Source organism: Acomys russatus, chromosome X (genome assembly GCF_903995435.1).
Source record: "Acomys russatus chromosome X, mAcoRus1.1, whole genome shotgun sequence".
Lineage (NCBI taxonomy): Eukaryota > Metazoa > Chordata > Mammalia > Rodentia > Muridae > Acomys > Acomys russatus.
The window spans coordinates 108,128,420-108,150,206 of NC_067169.1; the positions used below are offsets into that span (position 1 = coordinate 108,128,420).

Consider the following 21,787-nt stretch of genomic DNA (forward strand, 5'->3'; position numbering starts at 1 on the left):
TACACATACAGGCATAAGTATTTTTGATTTTCCCATTATGAGTTTGTACTGAAATCTCCAACTATAACTTGTTCCCATTAAGAGTCAACTGTCTTCCCTTGTTAGTCTGCACACTTCTATCCCAACCATAAAGAACTTGACTGTTGGGACCTTCTATCCAGTTGTTTAGTTGTTCAGTCGCTGTATATGTGCTGCTTAAAGGTGGGGATGCTTTGGAGAAATGTGCCATCAAGCAGTTTGTCATTGTGTGAGCATCATAGAATATGTTTACATAAACCTACATCATGTAAGTCAGTTACTGAGAGAAACATGTTGATTCAGTTAGGGCAGTCAATCAACATGAGAGGCTGTTGCTGGTGTAACAGCATACTGTTTCACAGTAAACTTTTTTTAATGCATACCACGCAATCCATGTGGACGTTGGAGGACAACTTTCAAGGCTCAATTCTCTCCTTCCACTATGCGTGTTCCAGGAAGTGGCGTAAGGTTGTCAGGCTTAGCAGCAAGCACCTTTACCTACTTAGTCATGTACCTTGCCCCAATTTTTTGATAAGTAGAAAGAATACTGTCAGAAAGTATAATATAGTAAACATGTAAACCAGTAACAGTCACTTGCCAGATTTTATGTACTACATATAATTGTATGTGCTGTTCTTGTATGTGAGTGGCAGTATAGAAGTTCTATTTGTGCCAACATCAGCATAGACACGTGAATGATGGTACGATGTCATTAGGCAATAAGAACCTTTAGCTCCATCATGATTAGATGGGACCACCATGGTGTAAGCACGCTCTTTGCATGAACTCTTATGCATTGCATGGCTATGTGACAGTGCTAATATTGTTAACTAGTATTTCTCTGGAAAGCAGCTCTATCAACCAGCATATCATTTTCTCTCATTTTGGTGGGTTTATGTTTCTTATTTTTCGGATGGGGTCTCATGTAGCCCAGGCTACCTTCACACTCACTCTTCAGCTAAGGTTAACTTTGAACTCTTGTCCTCTTGCTTCTACGTCTAGTGCCGCTAATGAATATATAATTCTTACATGCAGTTCCTTTTGCCTTTGGTCTTAGCAGTTGCACTCTCTCTGATCTCTGAACAGGACTTACACCAGCAGTGTTCCAACCACGTTGCTTTGTTTTTAATGTTACATGTCCCGTTCTATTATTCCTTTTAGGAAATGTGGTGGAGGTAGCATTGGGAACCCTGCAGTAAAATTTTCAATTACAAAATACAGGTTTCTGTAGACAATGACTGGATAAAAAGACACCAAAATTGCGTCTTAGTGAAGAGCCACCTGAACTGATGTAAAACCTTTTTTCCAGGTTAGAAGTGCACATTTAGTGAGAGCCAGCAGGGCTTTGCAGGGAACTCAGCCGTGTGAAGTGGCTGGGTTGCCTGCTCTTTCTTTCTTTCTTTCTTTCTTTTTTTTTTTTTTTTTTTTTTTTGTGCTGTTAGGAAGGAAGAGGACGTTTAGCTAAACTCCTTCCTATCAGCACTGCAATGGAAGTGAATGAGTCTGTGATGCTGTAGGTAAGAAAGGTTCTTTTATACAGTCTTCCCTTCACCTGACGACTCTCCTACATGCTGGACTTAAACTAGCAAGTTGGGTAGCACCTAAGCACGTGTGATTATTTCAGTTCAAATTCGTTTAAATGAAATAAAAGCAAAGTGACCATTCCCCAGGCATACTGACTGTATTCTAGCTGCTCGCTAAACACAATAGACAGACTGCTTGCTCATCTCCTTGAATGTATAGTTTAAATGGCCAGTAGTAAAAGAAATGACCCTTAACCCCTTAATGATTTTAGATTGCTATTTTCTTGGGAAGAGCTGCGAATATTTACCCCTTGTCTCTCTTACTTAATTTGGGTAGAAGAAGTAAGATTGGATCAAATTTTCAACACATGATGATGTTTGCTGGTAAGTTTCAATTTCTCACCTGTCTACCTTGCAAGCTACCACTCATGCCACATGTTAACTTCCATAGTCTGAGACTGAAGTGTTGTGTCAGAAAAATTGAGACTGCATTCTCAAGTAGACTCTCCCATTCCCTTCTGTGGGAACTTTGCTCACTCCGTTTCCAAATTGTTGGTTCCAAAATATGTCACACAAAATAAAGAAGTTAAAGATGAATGCATTTTTACAGAACAACCTACAAGTAAACGTTGGTAGTAGTTCTATCTATAATTGCTCTTCCCCCCCCCCCCAAAAAAAAACCTGAAAATAACTAACTTGTTTTCCTTTTTCAGTACTGGGGATTGAACCTAGTGCCTCATGCATGCTAAGCAAACACTCTACCATTAAGATATCTATATCAATGTTATCTATACCTATTATCTCTCCAGCCTCTTCCCTTAAAATTTTTGCTTTTTAACATGGGATCTAAGTTAGTCACACTGACTTTGAACTTACTCTGTAGTTCAAACAGGTCTTGAATTTATTTGTGACTCTACTCCCTTAGCCTCCCATATTGCTGGGATTAGTGACCTGAACTACCAGACCTTGTATTTGTCTGTTTTTTCAATGAGAAAACGGGGCAGGAAGGACCAGATAAATCTATGCTGCAGAAGACTACTAAATAATAAAAAGAAAAAGAAACATTTATTCACATAGTGGCATGAATCTCAGAAGTCTTATGCTGAATGAAGGAAGACAGTCTCAAAATATACATGTGTGATACTATTGATATAATTTTTAAAAAACAAGAAAATAGTGGAGAGCAGGCCAGAGTGATGAAGAGGTAGGGCTAATAGATGGCAGAAAGTAATTTGTACAGGAAGAATAAAATACTCTGTCTTGATTGTGGCAGTGCTCACACCCTTCTATGCATTGTCAAACATCACCATACATAAATGACTAAAGAATTGTTAAAAGATCAATCTGCAATCCCAGCACTTGGGCCACTGGTGTAGGAGGATTATGAATTTGAGAAGAGCCTTGGCTATATTAGCAAAACTCTGTCTGAAAATCAAACAAACAGAAGATCAATGAAAATCAGTATTGTATGCTAAATCTGCCAATTATTCTTTACTTATGTTAATATTTATTTCGTAGTTGTCTATATGCCCCCAAGTATTGAGGTTATGGTTTATATCTTTTGAGTTTATATAGTCTGCTTTGGCAATGAGTTATTGAAGAAGCAATTTTGTATTCCCTGTAGGCCTTCGTGGTGCAATGGCATTTGCCTTAGCCATTCGAGATACTGCCACTTATGCACGCCAAATGATGTTCAGCACCACACTTCTGATTGTGTTTTTTACTGTGTGGGTATTTGGTGGTGGCACCACTGCCATGCTGTCATGTTTGCATATAAGGTAAGTGGGAACTGGGGACCTCATTTTCATGTTCCATTTTAATTCAGTTTACTTCTGTTGATTTATTTTATTTTTAAATTCAGTTTATTTTAATTTGTTTTTAATGATGAGAAGATTCTATGCTTTGGGAAATCTAAACTTTAATTTTTCCCTCTTAAAAACTGCATAACACAATATAGAAAAAATAAAACTGTAAGAAAAAGAAATGAAAAGCATTGCTACCACTCTGAAAGGTTAGTGTACCAGACCTTTGCTGTGCATTTTATGCATCTTAGCAAACAGGCAACACTAAAGTTTCCTTCTATACTGGTTTTGAAAAGTTATAATAGGAGAAAATATATTACAGCATGGACATTAGCGCTGGTAAACATCTCCCTATTATTTGAATCGCTGTATGTATCCTGGCTGATTTAACCAAATCCCTATTTTGGTAGCTTGTATTGTTTTTAGGCTTTGCCTATTTCCATCTGGGGGTTTTGCTGCTACTATTACTATTACCAAATGCATGTTCTGAAGACAACAGGCCACCATGCTCTTGTTTAATTATTTCAATAGGATGCATTTCCAGAAACGGAATTGATTGATCTGTAATCTATGCATGTATTTAAGGCTTTTTGTTAGGTTACCAGGTTCGACCCATCAGCAGTGTACGAGTCCAGTTTCCTTCAACTCTAATTGATACTGAACAGTATCGCTCTTTCTGATCAGCAATGTTTCTAACCTGACAAACAAACTGGGGCCAAAATCCTATAGTAGTGGTCTTCAGTGTGTCCTGCTTAATGTATTCAGTTAGAAAGCTCTCTTGTATCTCAAGAGTTCTGCATTTGTTTCCATGGATACAGCAGCTTGTGTCTGAAGCCTTTGTAGTTTGTAGTTCTGTGTTTGGCTGAAACTTCATAGATGTTAAGAGCTACCAAGCTTCTGGGATATGTTTGCCTTATTCGGAAAAACAGTGTTTCTCCTATTAGAGAATCTGTCTCCTGTTTCTTTAACTTTCTATTATGCTTTTTATCATTGCAAAGATAAGCTAGTGCTGATTGCACAGTGAATGTTGTAAATGTCTTAATCTCTACTATTCAAATCCCTGTCTTCTCATTGTTGTGCTATTTCTGTGTGTAGGTAATAGAGTGCAGCATATGCTTTTATAAGTCCAGTAATGCGCTCATAGCCCTACTTATTCCTTGTAAGAGGACTTGACATTTATTAAGCACCTACTATGTGCCAGGCATTCTGTTAAATGTGCTTAACACGTTTATCTAATCATAATAACTTTTATTAAAAAATAGGCTTGAAAAGATTGTTAAATGGTCAATATCATACAGGTAATTGAATGGCAGACAGAGGAGCTTCTGCTCTTAGTGCCTGCAGACCATGGTACATCAAGAAATGAGTGTGGTAAATTTTGACAGGACTAAAGTCCTTTTCTCTAAAGCTTGTAATGAAATACTCTTCCAGGGAGAATACAACAAAATATGAGATAGCTTAGAAGAACTAATATTCCATAGAGAATCAGTTTTGTTCCCCCCACTGCCCACCACACGGAACAAACAAAACACCCCTGCATAACTATTCTCCTCAAAAGAAAAAACAAAACCCCAGGTACCCACACTGGGTTTTCTCTACATCACTAGAGCTGACAGCTCTGTGGCTGGCCCCATCTTGCCTGCCTTGCAGCGCAGTTGGAGGCTGACTTACATCCATTGCCTTTTTGTCTTAGACTACTTCTTGGTTTCTTGTTTCACTGCAGTGGTTTGGCCTGCTTGTGAACAGAGGCTATGTGTTGGTTTTCAAAGTATGTTTCCAATTGGAATAGAAGTATAGGACTATCCTCCCTCCAGTCCTTCCTGGGTACCATCGTCCAACTCTTCCCATGGCCCTCCACTCTCAAGCGAGGTTGTATATTTTTATAGTCCTTACTGGATGTTTTTTAATACAGTGAAGACTAGCATGTCAAAGAGTTGTGAAACACATAGTCTTCATTTTTACATTTTCATTCACATTATTGATTTAATTTTGTAAAACATGTATTGGCTTAAAATGTTATCACACTTATTTAATAGTTATATCACAGATCCTACATTTTCTCTATTTTTAACTGTTAGTAAATTCTTTTTTTATTATTTTTATTTCATTTTGTTTTTGTAAATTCTTAATAACTACCATAAATAGAAAATGTTAGTATTTCCGAGGCATTTACTATTGCTGTAATTATTAGTTTATCTTTATATTGGCATTTAAAGGCTAAAAAGTTGTCTTTTTCTTCCTACCTGTATTTGGGAGTAAAGGGAAAGGCTTTGCTTAAGTGTCTCTTTCCTTCCCTCTCATTTTGGAGTATAATCATGAAGTTGCTGGTGAGTTGGGACTGTTGAAAACTCATGTACACACAAGCTTAACCTTTGCATTCTTCATCCTTCCTTCTTAATTTTGGGCAAGGCAGTTGACTATTTAGGGCCCCAGTTTCTACATCTGCAGCATGAAACCTATCTCCTGGAATTCAGAGGATTTGGGGAGCTGGTTTCTGCACAGCTCTTTGCACACCACTTCAAGTATGCCGTTTACAGAGCCTCTCAGTCAGTATCTGCTGAGCACTAGCTGTTGGAAGGACACTCCTTGTTTCAGCCTCCAAGTCACTGGGTCTTAGCAGATTGTTTTGTCTCCTTGGGATATTTGACAATATTTGGAGTCATTTTTGACGGCAACATCCAAGAGAAGGGACTGCCATTGCCATCTAGTAGGCAGAGGCCAGCATCCTGTTAGCATCCTACAGGGCACAGAATAGGCTACTGTCTAGACATACAATTCAAGAATCATCTGACCTAAAATGTCAGTAGTGCTAAAATTACAGAACCGTATTCAAAAGGACAATGAGTAAAAAAATAGAAAATGAAAAAAAAAAAAAACCCGCCTTTGATCCCATTTAGTGGGAAAAGTGATATTAAGCAAACAAACAAGCAGGACAGTTTTAGACAATACTAAATGTGATGGAAACTAGGTAGCTGTGATAGTGACTGGGAGTGGGGTACATTTAACATGAAGAAGCCAGGGAAGGTCTCTTGGAGAAGTTATATTTGAGTTCAGTCTGCCTGAGTGGCAAAACCCTGCCAGCTCATCGATGACCAGGAAAAGCAGTCCAGACAGAGGGAACAGTCAGCAGCAAAGGCTTCAAGGTCTGTTTGACACAGAGAAAAGCTTACATGATCAAATGGTAAGTAGCAAAAAAGGTGAACAAGACCCCAAGGGGTCAGCATTCTGAAAACTGCCAGTGAACGGCCAGTAGCAAAGACGTTCAACTGGGGAGTCATGAGGTCTTTGTCTCAACTACCCAGATCAGGTGATAGGGAACCGCGTAGTATGGCTGTGTTCCAGTGAGACCTTATTTACCACTGGATGTGCATGAGAGCTGTTGTCTGTCCCTCCTGCTGGAGGATCTTGTAGTATTGTCTATTGAAGACTTTGAATTTGAAAGTACAGTGGCAATCTTGAGGCTATTAAAGCAAGGGAATGACATGGTCTAATTTCCAATGTAAAAAGATGATGTCCTTCTGTCTTGGAAGCAGTGGATTGCCAATGAATGAATCAGCTCAAATCCTTTCACACAGTTTGTGACAGTCGCATTTGTCTCCCTACTATTTAGGTAGCGCACATGCTTTGCATTTCTTTGTCTCGGAGCCTTTGCTTTGCCTGTGATTCTCTTTCATTCTCAAGAATTGACACAACGACCCTTCCCCTCCCCCATTCTTTTTTTCTTGGAGTTGCTGGGTAGCATTGGGTCTGTCTATCACAGTGATTATCCCACTCATCCCAGTATTGCTAGAAGAGCTACTTACCGCTTACCACTAGCAATGCACCAAGCACTCTAAATGCTTCCAGTACATTGTTGTCAGCTAATACTTATAGAAACACTCTGAGGTAATATTAGCTCCATTTCTGGGTGATAGAACTCACCTAGCTAGAAATTATTTTGAAGTACTCCCAACCCCATCCTCCCTTAAACAGCAAACTCTTTGGAAGTCTGCTGTAGTTGGGTCTGTTTCTCCACGGGCCTGTGAGCTCCTTGGGGACAGGAACCATGTTTAATTCATGTCTATGCCCTGTGCCTAGCGCAGTGCCTGGCAAATAGTAAGTGCTCTGTAAATGTTTATTGCATTGGTTTTGGATAGTGTGCCCTTTGAATGTTGTAAGTGTTCTATCATCTTGACCACTAGATGTCACTTGAGATACACAAATATGGTTAGAGTCCAATGTGGCTGGTAAGCTATTAAACAGTGTCTGGCCAGTTTCAACAAAGTGAAAATGAGCCTTTGTTTGAGTTTTGAATCTAGTCATGGCCACCTGTTTTCAAATACTTGACCATGACTTCCTCACCTTCCAGATGTAGTCTTTTTCCTCCTTTGTATCATTTTCCTCCTTTGAGTGTTGTCTTTGCAGATGTTGTTGCTACAGCTTCTTGTACTTCTGTGTTGTCTGTGCTATCTGTAGTTGGTAACCGAATCAATAAACATTTGAGCACCTATTGTGTGTCAGGTACTATGCTAGACTCTGGGGATACAGAGATGAATTGAGACATGGCCTTTACCCTCAAGGAGCTCACAGTCTTTTTGGGGAGACGGACAGGTAAATAACTATACTGTGCTGTGCTGTGTTTTGTAATAAAGAACTTAGAAAGTGCTGCAGAAGCACAAGGGGCATCCCATTGAGCAGCTACTTTGGTACTTAACAAGTGAGTAGAAAAGCGAGGGGACACGAACTACAGCCTGAGGGGAGGAGTGGCATAAGCAAAACCAGGCCTGACTCTTGTTGCTGACAAGTGTCTGGGGAGAGGAGTGGGTTAGGATACATGGAAGAAAATGGCTAGTGATAGGGGTGGGAGAGTAGCTTGGAGTAAGGGCTGGCCACTACTCTGAAGAGACTTTTGAGTGCTTTGCAAAGGACCTCAGACTTGATCCTAAGGTTTGTGACCTAGAGAGCTCCAGGCTTTGCAGACCTCACCCTGGGAGAGAGCCTGGCAGCTGGAAAGGTTTACTCAACAGAACATGTGAGTCAGAAAGGGGGCTGGCACAGTGGGGACGGCAAGGAGAGGAAACCTGGCCGGCACGGTAGGAGAAAGGATGGAGTTGGCAAATTTGGAGTCTAGAGAGGAGACTCAGAGAAGTGGATAGTGAACTTGCTCCCTGGGATGTCGAAAGAAGGAATTGGCTGTAGGTACATAAGGATTAGGAAGAACCAAGGCTACTGCCCAGCAATTACCCTGCAGCTCCCCTGTAACAGGACCCCCTTCTGTCAGCCTACCAATGTTGCCATGAGAGCAGTCTGCCAGTTTTGTTTGTGAAGCTTTCTAATCGTTCACACTGACAACCTGGGCCCACAGCGTTTCTCTCCCTCACTGCTTAGAGTGGGCTGGCATTGAGAGAAGAAGGGCTATTTTATTGAAACTCGTAAGTGGGGTTTTAGGAGTAGAACATCTGCCCTGCTAGCCTTAGACCCAAAGCTGTTGCTAAAGAAGATGGTGGGTGCCAGAATTGTCCACCCCAAGCTGTAGAGAAGAGAGAGAGCGTGAACCATTCTGGAGCTTGTGTGTTGAGAAAAGTATTTGCCTGACAATGTACATATATGAGTAGATCTTCTGTTGGATTCAAAAATCTCATTTGTTCTTTGTGTTTTTCCTTTAGGGTTGGTGTTGATTCAGACCAAGAACATTTGGTAAATATGCACTTGTGTTGTCCCTGTGTTCCTGCCCAATGTTCAGTCATTTGGAAAGAAAACTCTCTCTTAGACTTCATGCCTTTTTGGTACTGTTTTGTTTGCCTCGGCTTTGAACTGACATCATTTCTGGCTTTTCTCACTGCTCCATAGAAACAGAGCCATAGTTTAGGCAGTAAGTGGCTATCAAGGGTGACAGACAGCTTTCCTATCTATAGCCATCCTGGGCTTTTGCCACCGAGGAGAATAGACTCTTAAGCGCTCCTGGGTGTTCAAGTGACCGCTCTGGCACAGGGAGTCTTTTTCCACTCCAGTTGCGCATGAAGGCTTGTCTCTGATGTCAGCCCCACTCCAGCTGCTCTTCCTGTGCAGCTTTCAAATTGGACGGCCAGCAGCTGCCCTTGAGAGCTGCCTGGAAGCTTCTCAATCTCCAGCTGGTCTCTCCTGCATGTTTTGGGGGTTACACTCTCTTACCCTCAGCCTCAGCATTTTCAACACAGCTCCTCACTTCCTTCCTTCCGTGTGTCAGTTTCTCAGCCCCTCCTATGATCTCCTGACTTGTAGACTGAGCACAGCATAGCTGTCTGCCCTTGTGAGACTAACCCTTTCTGGTATTTCCCACCCTCTTTTTAATGGTTTCTGATCACCGCTGAATAACTGATTCTCTATTACACATTCAATGAGAGATCACAAATGAGGTTTTTGAAGATGGAAAATATCTTTTGAAACATAAGTCCTATTGTTTTGTTTTCTGAAATAAGCCATGCAGTATTTTCCGTAGGGCATGTGTGCTTTAAACGAAAACATTTACTCGATTCATTTCCTAGATAGTAATTTTGAGTGATGACTATGTGTGTGTATGTGTGTGATATAGGAAGTAGTTGCCCATTTTGTGGTCAGAATCTTAAAGTAGAATTCCTTGGACAAACCAGCTTACATACATTCCCACCCTGCCAAGCTTCCTGGATAGGTTTGAGGGCTCATAGCGTCTCAGTGCCTTTGTGATAAAGCAGTATATTAACACAGCCCTGTTGCCATCACAGGGGAGAAGTATAGAAAGTGCCAGATCGGTGACTACAAATTGTGGCAAATGGAAAGAAGGATTTTTCCATTGCTTCCAGAACCCTTTGGACAAATGTTAGCAAGATGGCCGAGTGGGGAAAGGTGCTAGCTGTAAAAGCCTGACATGACAATCTGAGTCTGAGCCCTGGAACCCATGTAAAGGTGGAATGAAAGAAGTAACTCCACAAAGTTGTTCTCAAACCTCCACATGCATCTCTCTCCCTCCCCCCTTCTCACATTCACACACTCACACTGATGGAGATAAATACAATTTAAAAAATTAAAACCCATACGGACATCTCAATTGCATTGTTTACTCAGTAATGCTTATCTCCATTATGAAACTCCAGGAAGATTCTAGTCCATATGGAACTTAGGGGTGCACAGTAGTTAACTGGTAAGAACTATAGATGATTCGCTTTACAAGAAGTGAAGGCAGGGCCAACATGATGGCTCAGTGAGTAAAAGTGCCTGCTGAGCACGTCTGGTGACCTAGTTCAATCCCTGCAACCCATGCTGGAAGAAGATAACACCTAACACAGAGGCAGCAGAAGTCATAGTAGTCCCAGTAGTAGTAGTAGTAATAAAATTAAAAAGAAGTGAAAGCAAAAACTAAAAAATAAGGCAGCTCTGTGGGCGAGAAGTATAGCTCACTGGTACAATGTGTAATTGGTTTGCATGAGGCCCTGGTTCTATCTTCAGCACCAAAAAGTAAACAAGAAAATAAGAAGTGAAGGCATGAGAAATATACCGATGTATAGGCAAGTAGAGAAGTTCTTCTGTGTTTGTGAGCACACACAATGTTCTCAAATAGTTTTGTAGTTTTTAATGTATGTGTTGACACATGTTGAGGGGGGAAAGAAAGCTAGTTTGGGATTAGAGAGGACAGGAAGGAGAGAAAACCCAGACTCTAAACTCTGTGCCCTTAGAAAATCACAAAACCATGGAACATTAGTTCTGGAAAGGACCTCAGGGAGCCTGCAATGCTTGAATTTTATACATGAAGAAATTCAGGCCCAGAGAAGTAAAGAGGTTTTCCCAAACTAATTAATGTTCATGAGCCAGGACTAGGTCTAGATAACCTAATTGCCCGACTACTGAGCATGGTAGCAACTTTGAAAATGAAGTCCACAACACAGCTCTCCAAAGATAGCATGAGATGTTTTCTTTTGTAGGTACCACTGCATGAGCAGTGCAAGTCTTTCAGATGGAGGAGGTAGATTAGCCTATACTGGCTTTTCTTTAGTGTGTGTGTGTGTGTGTGTGTGTGTGTGTTCATGTATGTATATGTGCACATGGGCATGCATGTGCCATGGTACATGTGGAGATCAAAGCAACCTTGGGTATAGTAGAAAAGGATCTCTTTGATGTTGATTGCTGTGTACACCAGGGTAGCTGGTCCATGAGCTGCCAAAGACTCTTCCCATCTCACTCGATTAGCATTGGAGTTACAGAGCATTGATGCCATGCCTGGCTGTGTGTGGGTTCTGAGGATTTGAACTTGGATCTTCATGTTTTGCATGACAAATACTTTTCTCACAGAGACATCTCCTTAGACCCCATACTGATGTTTTTTATATTTCTGAAATTATATGTTGCACCCCCTCCTTGCTTTCCTGCCTTCAACCTCTCCCATATCCCCTCCCTTCTTGTTCTCCCTCTCAAATTCATGGCCTCCTTTTCTTTAATTGACCCCATGATGACTTTTAAGTGGTAACAGAGTCATAAATTAGCAAGCTTCCTGAGTCATAGAGATGCTTAGAAAAACATTTCAGTTCCCTACACCAAAGCTGCAGGATACAAGCCCCTGAATGTCTAATGTTACCTGTCCTGGATGCTACCTTTCTGATGCTTCAAAGGAATGGCTTGAAATAAACCTGTCTGTATCCTGGATATTGATTTATGTATCATCTGTCTGCAGGGTGTTCCTGAAAATGAAAGGCGAACTACCAAAGCAGAGAGTGCCTGGCTCTTCCGGATGTGGTACAACTTCGATCATAAGTATCCTTAATGATAGAACATGATAGTGAAGGCACAGATAAGTGTAGTTTGATACAACAACTTGGTGCACGCATGTGTGCGTATGTGAGCACCAACATATCTGGGGGGGGGGGGGGGGGGGTGTTGGGGAGGAGCCCAGTGACTTGTGCATGCCAAACATATACCTTACCACTAAGCTGCAGCTGCTACCCAGAGCAGAATAGAAAACCTGCCTCACTCCATCAGTGTAGTGGAGAAGACTTTCCCGCCAAGGAATTCCTCTACAAACCCAGGGAACCAGTAGTCACTGGTTATTACAGAGGGAATTCAGAGCCTAAATGGCATGCTATTTTTTTTTTTAAGATAGAGATTTATTTATTGAGGAATCTTTACAGTTTGATGTCCTTGGGCTGATTGGTAGAATCCTGTGTAAGGTATTTGTTCCTTGTCAGTGTGCTTGCTTTGGTGGAAGCCTTAGGGGAGAGCATGAGATGGAAGAAATATGCAGTGTGCTTGTCACTGCACTGCTCAGGAAGCTGGGGTGAAGGGAGAGTGTATCTTTCCAAGACTCCTGTTCATAATGTCTTTGTGATCACAAACCTTGTATGCTTAGGAAAAATACACTTGCCCTCATGACTAGAATCCCTTCATGATATTCTGTTGACCAAAATTTCTTTTTGTTTTACTTTTTTTATTAATTTATTCATATTACATCTCAATTGTTAGCCCATCCCTTGTATCCTCCCATTCCTCCCTCCTTCCCGCTTCCCCCCTACTTCCCTCCCCTATGTCTGTGACTGAGGGGGACCTCCTCCCTCTGTATATGCTCTGTTGACTATATTTTCACCTCCATTCTTTGGCAAGTACTTTAAAATTAAATGACCATGTGCATGCAAAAATTCAAGCATATCTGTGGCATTAAAGTTCCCATTAGGGAGTGAGAGGCTAAGTTTTCTAAATTGTTTAAAGATTATGTCATTACTTTTGGCTCCATTACCAGCATCTTGGATGTATGCCATTCCCATATCTCTTGGGGTTTTTTCATTCCTCCTACTTAACATTTTTTTAGTTTTCTAGAATAAAACATACATTTTCTACATAACAATTTAAATGATCCCAGTTTAGAAAAATAACTTACTTTCCTATATAATCTTATAGGAGTAAACACCTAAACTAAGCTCTACCAATTTTAACACCTAGAGCCCTGGAAAAATTAGTTATTCATCAGTCTAGATTTCAGTAAGCTTATTTAACCGGATTGTTACAATACAGTTGTAATTTAAATACAATGAAGTATGTAAATCTTGAGAAAACAGATTAATGGATTTTGACCAGCACCTATCCCTGTGTACCTATTACCCATATAATATATACATATATAAAAATATATGTAAGTATTATAGCACAATAGAAGGTGCCCTGTCTTCTCCTCACTCAGTAACACCTCCCCACCATACCCCACCAAGGAGCAACTCTAATTCAGAGTGCTATCAACATGAATTAGCTATACTCGGAATACATCATGTTTAGACTTTTTGTGCCTTTGTTCCTTTGCTGAGCACCTGTGTAATTTAGCCATAATTCAGTGAGCTGGGGCTTGGAACTAGGGCAACATGCATGCTAGATATGCATTCTGTTTCAGTCCTTGTTTTGTTGTTGACAAAGTCTGCCTAGTTAGCCTCAAACTTATGATCCTCCTGCATCTGCCTCCTGTGTGTTGGACATACAGGCATGTTTTCCCATGCCCAGCCTTTTCTTTATTTTTATAATCACATGAATCTCTCTGTATGTATGTATGTATGGTTTATTTGTTTGTTTTGTTTTTTTGTGTTTGTTGTTGTTGTTGGAGGCAGGGTTTCTCCGTATCGTCCTGGCTGTCCTAAAACTTGCTCTATAGACCAGGCTGGCCTTGAACTCACAGATCTACCTGCCTCTGCCTCTCAAGTGCTGGGATTAAAGGCATGCGCCACCACTGTTCAGCTAAGGACAGAACTCTCCAGAGTTTTCTTTTGCCAGATTGTTTGGTAATTTGATATAACAAAGCCCTGTTCATACTAGTAGGTAGGGCTTTTGTCACTTATGTATGTTCAGCATTCTGACAAGTTTTCCGTTCTGGTTTTAGTGGCTTTGTGTAGACAATGTGTTTAGAGCAAGAGCTTCAGTCTTTATATTAGTAGAATATGTTAGTTTGTATGGTATAGGCATAGATGAATGTTGGCATTGAAAGATTTATTAATGTATGGATTGGGCCTGTGTTGTCAGCAGAGGTAAGGTGCTAAAGAGCGCGGAAGACAAACTGCAGGAGTCGGTGCTCTCCTGCATGGCTTCAGGGGGTGGTACTCGGGCTCTCAGACTTGTTGGCAAGTGCCTTCAACTTTGAACCATCTTGCCAGCCTCACCTTTTGTCTTTAAAATGGTTTTTGAGGTGGGTTTGCTATGTGGCCCAGTCTGACCTTGAACTCACACTCCTCCTGTTCTAGTCTTCAGAGTGTTGGGATCACAGGTGTGCACCACTGTGTGTAGCTAATAACTTCTCATGAGGTCTGGAGATTGAACCCATGACCTTGAGCATGCTAGGCACGTACTCTACCACTGAGCTACATGCCCCAGGTTCTCATTTTATAATGTAAGGGATGTGATACGTGTCTATCCTTTCTCCGTTCTTTTCCCTTTTTCTTCCTCTTTTTCTTTTCTTCCAATTACCATGAGTTACCAGTTCTGCTGAAATGAGGATCTATGATAAAGGAGTTCATGATCCGTACTGGTTTGTTTGTTTGTTTGTTTGAAGTCTTGGGATTTTGTTTTTCTTTCCTCCTTCACCTCCTTCCAGCTTTGTAGGAAGGGAAGCAACATGATACAGAAATTCAACTCAGAGCTTCCATCAGAATCCATAATAAATGATCAAAACTATTCCTGTTAGGATACGTTACCGCAGTATTTATTCTTTACTTTTCCCCTTATTTTCTTTAGCACTAAACTCAGCTTGTGTTCCTTCAGTCTCTAAAAGCAGAAAAGCATTAGGATGTCATGCAATAGGCTCATGAGTTAAAGTCAGACCAAGATCAACTAGCAGATGTGTCCGCATTCCCTTAGCTGTGTGACTTTAGGTGGCTCATTGAGCACTGTGTGTGTCAGTGCCCCTGTCTGTGAACTCAAGATAATAAAAAGGTCTCCCGTTTTTGCCTTACTGCTGCTGTGTGGCAGTGAGATGAGCTGGCATATGGGAAGCCCCTGGCCAGCCTGAAGCGTTTGGCATGCTGTGGCACTGATGAGTAAAGGGTTTCGTTTGGGGGCTGAGTTGTACTTTAGGAGCAAGTAGAGCACCTGGATAGCACATGTAAGGCCTCGGATTGCTCCCCAGTGCCACTGAAACCATAACAAAACTGCCTGTTCTCTGAAATACGTGAAGAAATGAGTGCAGCCCTTCCTTAACCATGTGTGCACAGCTACCTGAAGCCCCTGCTGACCCACAGTGGGCCTCCTCTCACTACCACACTCCCAGCCTGCTGCGGGCCCATTGCCAGGTGCCTTACCAGCCCCCAAGCATATGAGGTAAGTGGCATTCGTTTATTTACTTACTCACTTGCTGCTATCATCTTGAGACAGGTTCTTGCTGTTGTCGTCTTGAGACAGGTTCTTGCTGTATAGACCAGGCTGGCCTCAAACTGAGATTACAGGCATGTCCGACCTTGCTCCAAAGTAAGTGGCTTTTATGCACTAATTGGAATTCTTTAGCAAGTTCAGTTTAGCAGTCCTATGGGTTTTATTTTATTTTGGTTTGAATTTCTTGGTCTTTGAGGTATAAAATCCACGAGAAAGGAAAAAAAATCCATGAGAGGGAATTTAAGCATATTTTATTCAAGTAGAAAATAGATATAAATGTGTAAATAGAGGTAACAGCCTTTGAAAATGGGCCAGTTCCTTATCTTACAGCAGGTGGTTTTAGTAGGTCATTGTTTCCATGTCAGCTTTGATTTCTTTGCAGTGGGTGTGGATGTCTCCATGTCTTCATTAGGCTCATCACAGTTCAGTTGAGAGGGTTCTCAAAAACATTTTCTTAGATTTAGTTACATTTCTTTAAACTAAAATAGTGATACAATGGAGCTTTCCCTCCAATGAAAAGTAATCATAGTCAAAATGGTATGCCATATGACACCATGCTTTGCTGGACCATTTTGATGTCTGTTAAGTACAACAGATGTTCTGTGCTTTAATATAACTTTGAGGTTTTCAGGACGTGCATCCCTGTGTGGTCCATGTGGCTGGGGGTGGAGATGCAGCTAGACAGAATTTAGATTCCGTATATTTTCACTATCTACTACATGATTGGTGGTTTGGTAAATATTGCAACCAAGATGAAAGTGAAAGTTATCTAACTAGTCTGGATTCTAATATGTAAACACTTAATTTTTCCTCCATGCTTAAATAATCAGTGATACTGATTGGGCTTCCCTAATTCAACCCCCACCAGGTTTGAGTGCTTTAATGTAACGTTAAGAACACCAGGTTAGGGCCTGGAGAGATGGCTCAGAGGTTAAGAGCACTGGCTGCTCTTCCAGAGGTCCTTAGTTCAATTCCCAGCAACCACATGGTGGCTCACAACCATCTATAATGAGATCTGATGCCCTCTTCTGTCATTCAGGCAGAGCACTGTATACATAATAAACAAATGAATGAATAAGACTTAAAATTTAAATTAAATTAAATAAAAAAAGAACACCAGGTTAGTGAGAAGTTGCAGTGTAGACATGGCCCTTTCATGGATTCCGTCCTCCTCAGCACTTTGTTAGAATACATTCAACAGGCAGTGTGGCAGTGGTTCCTGAGCCAGAATAGCAGCCAGTAGCTTTGTTTTGGGTTGCTGTACATTTGACATATTGTGCTTGTAGTGTGGGGAGAATACTCCATGCTGCCTTGTCTCCCTCCCATATGGCCCAGGATCTGCATGCAAGCATTGTTCTTTGCCATTGTGCATAGGAGTGCTATTGGCTCAGGCAGGGGCTTGGCTCTCAGACTCCAGAGACCCAATAACTTATACCATCCACACCCAGAAGCTCCATAGCGCGCTCCCTCCCCCCCCCCCCCCCCCCGTGTGTGTGTGTGTGTGTGTGTGTGTGTGTGTGTTTCAGGTGTGGTGGCACATATCTGTGACCCAGTCCCTTGGGAGGTGGCAGCAGTAGGGCCAGGAATCCAATATCATCCTCAGATACACAGCAAGTGAGAGGTTAGCCTGGGCTAAATTAAGACCCCCCCCCCTTAATCTCAAACAACAATAACAGACAAACAAAAAAATCTGCTACCAACAACCTTTAAAAACCCACAGACGAAAATGAAACAGCTATGTATCCTGTGGTGCATAGTAATATCACACATCACTGTATGAGTTTCCTGGAGCTCCTGTGACAGACTAAATGGCTTAACAACAGAAAAGGTCTTTACAGTTCTGAGGTTAAGAGAGAGGCGGGATTGGTTCCTTCCATGTCATAGCTTCTGATGCTTTGCTGTCAGTCGTTGGCATTCCATGATGTTTAGATGCTTCAACCTAGTCCCTGCCTTCATCATCCCTTGGTATCTTTTCTCTATGCATGTGTGCCTGTGTTATTTATGCTATTACAAACAGTACTTACAGTGAACGACTGCCTTTTAAATATACTTTTGCATAACATTTGTTCAAGGATATATGTTATAAGTATGTAGAATTGATTTTTAAAGGGGTATTACTACATCAAAAGGTATGTGCCTTTTACATTTTTTCTGTACCTCAAACTTAAAGGAAACATTAATTAGAAAGTGCTAAAGAGCCCCCACTGATGTGCAAAGGCACCACAGAGCTTTGTTTTAACCAAATTGCAGACACTAGTTAGGTTTTTTTGTTACTATATTGTTATATATTAGACAGGAAGTCATTTCAGCTGATTGGTGGCTATGGACTTACCTTTTCAATTGACTCTTTTATTTTAATCTTTGCATATTTAAGGAAATTTCTAGCACTAGTAAGTTTTTGATAGCAGAAACACACACACATACACACACACACACACATACGAATAGAATTCACCAGCAACTCTGTCATGGAGTGCTTATGTTGAATGACATTCCACATATTTCTATACCCATATACATGTTTTTTTTTCTTTGCAAATTAGACTATATATTGTTGGCTAGTGACTTGAAGGGGTTGGATGGCACAGCATACCTAATGGATGGGAGGTGGGAAGAAGACTGGAGAGTGGGAGAGCTGTCAGTGTTTCAGTGCACCCTGCACAGCGAAGGGGCTGCTGGTGGGGAAGGCAGCTGCTGATGGGAGATAGCACTGAAAGGAACAGGTCCCAACTGTCTTTTAAGTCAAGGTTAGGACTTTAGACTTTATCCCGAGTATACTGAGCTACCAGCCAGGCATTTTAACTAGAAGTATCAGATTATTTCCTTTTGGAAATGGTTCCCTGAATAGCTGAGCTTACCTTACCATCTTGCCTGGCTTGGATTCTTGTATTGCTTAACTGCTCTCAAAGCTTATATTGTTTGTATTTAGAACCAGGAGCAATTGAAAGATGATGACTCTGATCTTATTCTCAACGATGGTGATATCAGTTTGACGTATGGGGATTCTACTGTGAACACTGACTCCGCAACAGCCAGTGCCCCAAGGAGATTTATTGGCAACAGTTCTGAAGATGCCTTGGATCGGGAACTTACATTTGGGGACCACGAACTAGTCATTCGTGGAACACGCCTGGTTCTTCCGATGGATGATTCTGAACCTGCGTTAAATTCATTAGATGATACAAGACACAGTCCGGCCTAAGCTTTCTAATACTCACTTAGTGGTTTGTAAACTTTGCACACGTGATTGTGAAGAAATGTGTACTACCTACAAGTCCTAGTGCATGCCTCTGAATGTGTAAGCTATATAAATGCTATTTATATGGCACAGGAAGAATATAAATACCCTGTACACGGCAGATTGTAACAAACTGTTCTCTTAAGTTTTGTTGGCTGCACTACTTTGGCCAGATCTGTTTTAGACACTTACTTTCACAGTGATGTTGTGTGTTCTGTTAGTTTTGTGTTTCATTTAAAGTATAAAAAGTGGAGTGACCCTTTCTCATATTTATCTGACACTTAACCGGAATACCAAGTTCTTGTGATGTGAATTGATTTGTGTATGGCAGGGAAGGGGGGGGGGGGGAGGGGAGCTGTTATTCCCTCGGGAACCCAGGGAGGAGAGGTTCCTTTGTTGGAAAACTTTTGTTGATTGCTGCTGCCTTTGTCGTGATTTTTTTCTTTCCCTTTTCTCTGGTGGCCCTTTGTGGTGCAAGGAGCTGATGGCATTTTGATCTCACCCCATTCAGGTTGGGGACTGAAGTGTGGGGACCTTTTTTCCCCATTGATGTGAAAGAACAGATTTCTTGACTACAGTATATTGATGCTCTGAGAACGAAGGCTATAAATGACCTCCAAGACCTTATTCCTTTTCTTTCACACCAAGCCTATAGGAACTGCATCGAGCTGGCTTAGCCAAAGTACAGGTGTATATAGTTCAGGGCACTTGTTACAGATTTAGGGGCTCTGGAGCAAGTGGACATGAGGCATAGGATGGTGGTGTTGGAGGTCTCTCTTCCCAAATATGTAAATATTCTATACCACATAAGTTGAAATAGGAAATGTAATTGCTGCTTCATATTTTATTATGTTCTCTGTGTGTATAGCAAGCCTTGTCATCACAAGTTTTTTATATCAATTTAAATCGCTGCTCTTTAGCAGCCAAACAGGAGCAAAATGTAAAATTTTTAAACTCATGATGTTTAACGGTTACGTGTTAGTCAGTAGTTGATGTTAAAAGTTAATTTATGAACCCACGATTGTTCTGTACTACACCAAAGGCAGCCGTAAGAGGAATCCAGTGCTCTGCAGCGGCTCTGAAAGGATTCTCCTTTGTGTAAAGTGGGTGTAGTTGTCGTCATTGTAGTGTTACTTTTTAATAATAGACATGTAAGCTGCCATGTGTTATTTTTGATGGTTTTTGAGGAAGAGCACAGAACAAATTTTCATTTCATATCCATAGTATGACAGTAGTTTCTATTTTGTAATGCTGCAAATACCTAAAGGTACATTGAATACATGGAAGGGGATACATTTTGATGCTGATTCTGACCTGTTTGTGATTTAGGAGAAAAATACAAATTTTGTGGATTTTTCCCCCTCAGGTCTGAGTAGCATTGCCTTAAATCTAACCCAATTAGACAATTGATAACTTATGTGATGTTCAAATTTTCCACTGAAAAATACCCTTCCAAAACAAACCTGCACTTACTCTCAAAAGGGTTCTGTGCCATTGTAAACACTCCTTGAGATTTTAAGGGAATTCTTATGTTGTTACCCTTCATGGCAGCCTTGACTGTTGGCATAGCCATTTGTTATGTAGTGGTAGTGACTTTCCTGCTATGCAGGAACTCCTCCTGTGAAGTGTACGTTTTATATGATGTGTGGCTCTTCATGCAGTAAATAATTTCTTGTTAATCTATGTTTGAGGGGTTTTGAATGTCAGCCTCATTGACCCACAAAGTTATTCAAGTTGTAAAGGGGTATACAATAATTTAACTACTATCTTTTTTTTATTCTGTCACATTACTGAGCTCACATTATGAAAATGGCTACAAATACTTAGCATGACAAATTATGTATCCTGTTTCTCTTCAGCATGCATAAGATTTCTCATTAAGGAAACTGACAATGCTTGAGTCCACTAAATCTGCCTTCAGTATGTTATCAAAGGGGAACCAAGCTTGTTGTGGTTACGTATTCAGAGAGTTTTTTCTTCTCTCATCTGTGTATACATCCCCATGCAAAGAGAAAACCACCTCTGTTGAGGCAGCCATTGGAATTAAGCACCTGAATGAATGAACTTTGATGAAGTACAGTCTGAGTTACCATCGTGCATGAGTGAACTGCTCTTGGACCTGTTTTTCTGTTGTTTGTGGAATCTACATGTTTGATTGACTTGAACATTGCATCTCTCAGAGTTATTTTTTAAGATCTCTTGGCATTTACCCTAGTCTGTGTTTGGCAGTGTGCTGTTAAAGTACTAGACTTCTAATCTTTATGTGCTTTTTGTTTTCCCTTGGAGTACTTGGAAATATGTTATAGTGGTTTCTTTTAGGAAAATCTGTCATTAAAAAAATTATAGCCTTGCAAATAACCACTCACTGTTATTTGAGTCACAGCTTATTCTAGAGAGACATAAAGAATGCTGACTTCATTTATTTTCTACCTATATACATACTGGAAAGGGGGAGGACTGGTGTTTTTAAAAGAAACTTGACAGAACTTAACTTATGAGGTGACAGAGTTGGGGTACTTAGGTATAAGGGCAAATGTATTTGCTTATGGCCACAATTGTACCATTTAAGAAATACTGGCCAAAGCCATCAAGTTCCATTACATTGATTTGTAGCCTGTTAGCGCAATAGCAGAGAATGTCGTGAAAAATAGTCGCATTGTGCAGGGGGTGGGATGGTTATGGATTGGGTTAGGCAGAAAGGCAGTCCCAGGTTTGCCTGCAAAGCATGACCACATGAATAGTCCTTCATGTTAAAGATATGTCTCTCTTTGCACAGGAGATGTTTTGTGAGTTAGAGTTTATGTTAGTTAGGGTTCTCTAGAGGAACAGAACATACAGAATTTATATGATTTAATTAAGAAAAAAATTCCTCACAGATGTGCTCA

At 40.9% G+C, this 21,787-nt stretch overlaps 1 protein-coding gene across 1 annotated transcript in view; it reads left to right on the top strand.

Annotated features, from left to right (window-relative positions):
- Slc9a6 (solute carrier family 9 member A6) overlaps positions 1-21,418 on the top strand; it is a 57,662-nt gene extending 36,244 nt beyond the window's left edge. Inside the window, exons 11-17 of the mRNA XM_051142275.1 lie at positions 1,814-1,925; positions 3,166-3,319; positions 7,844-7,933; positions 8,989-9,019; positions 12,003-12,082; positions 15,508-15,613; positions 18,594-21,418. Of these exons, the coding sequence (XP_050998232.1) occupies positions 1,814-1,925; positions 3,166-3,319; positions 7,844-7,933; positions 8,989-9,019; positions 12,003-12,082; positions 15,508-15,613; positions 18,594-18,866 (846 nt within the window). The 3' untranslated portion in view covers positions 18,867-21,418. The remainder of the gene's footprint in view (positions 1-1,813; positions 1,926-3,165; positions 3,320-7,843; positions 7,934-8,988; positions 9,020-12,002; positions 12,083-15,507; positions 15,614-18,593) is intronic.
- The last annotated feature ends 369 nt before the right edge of the window (positions 21,419-21,787 follow it).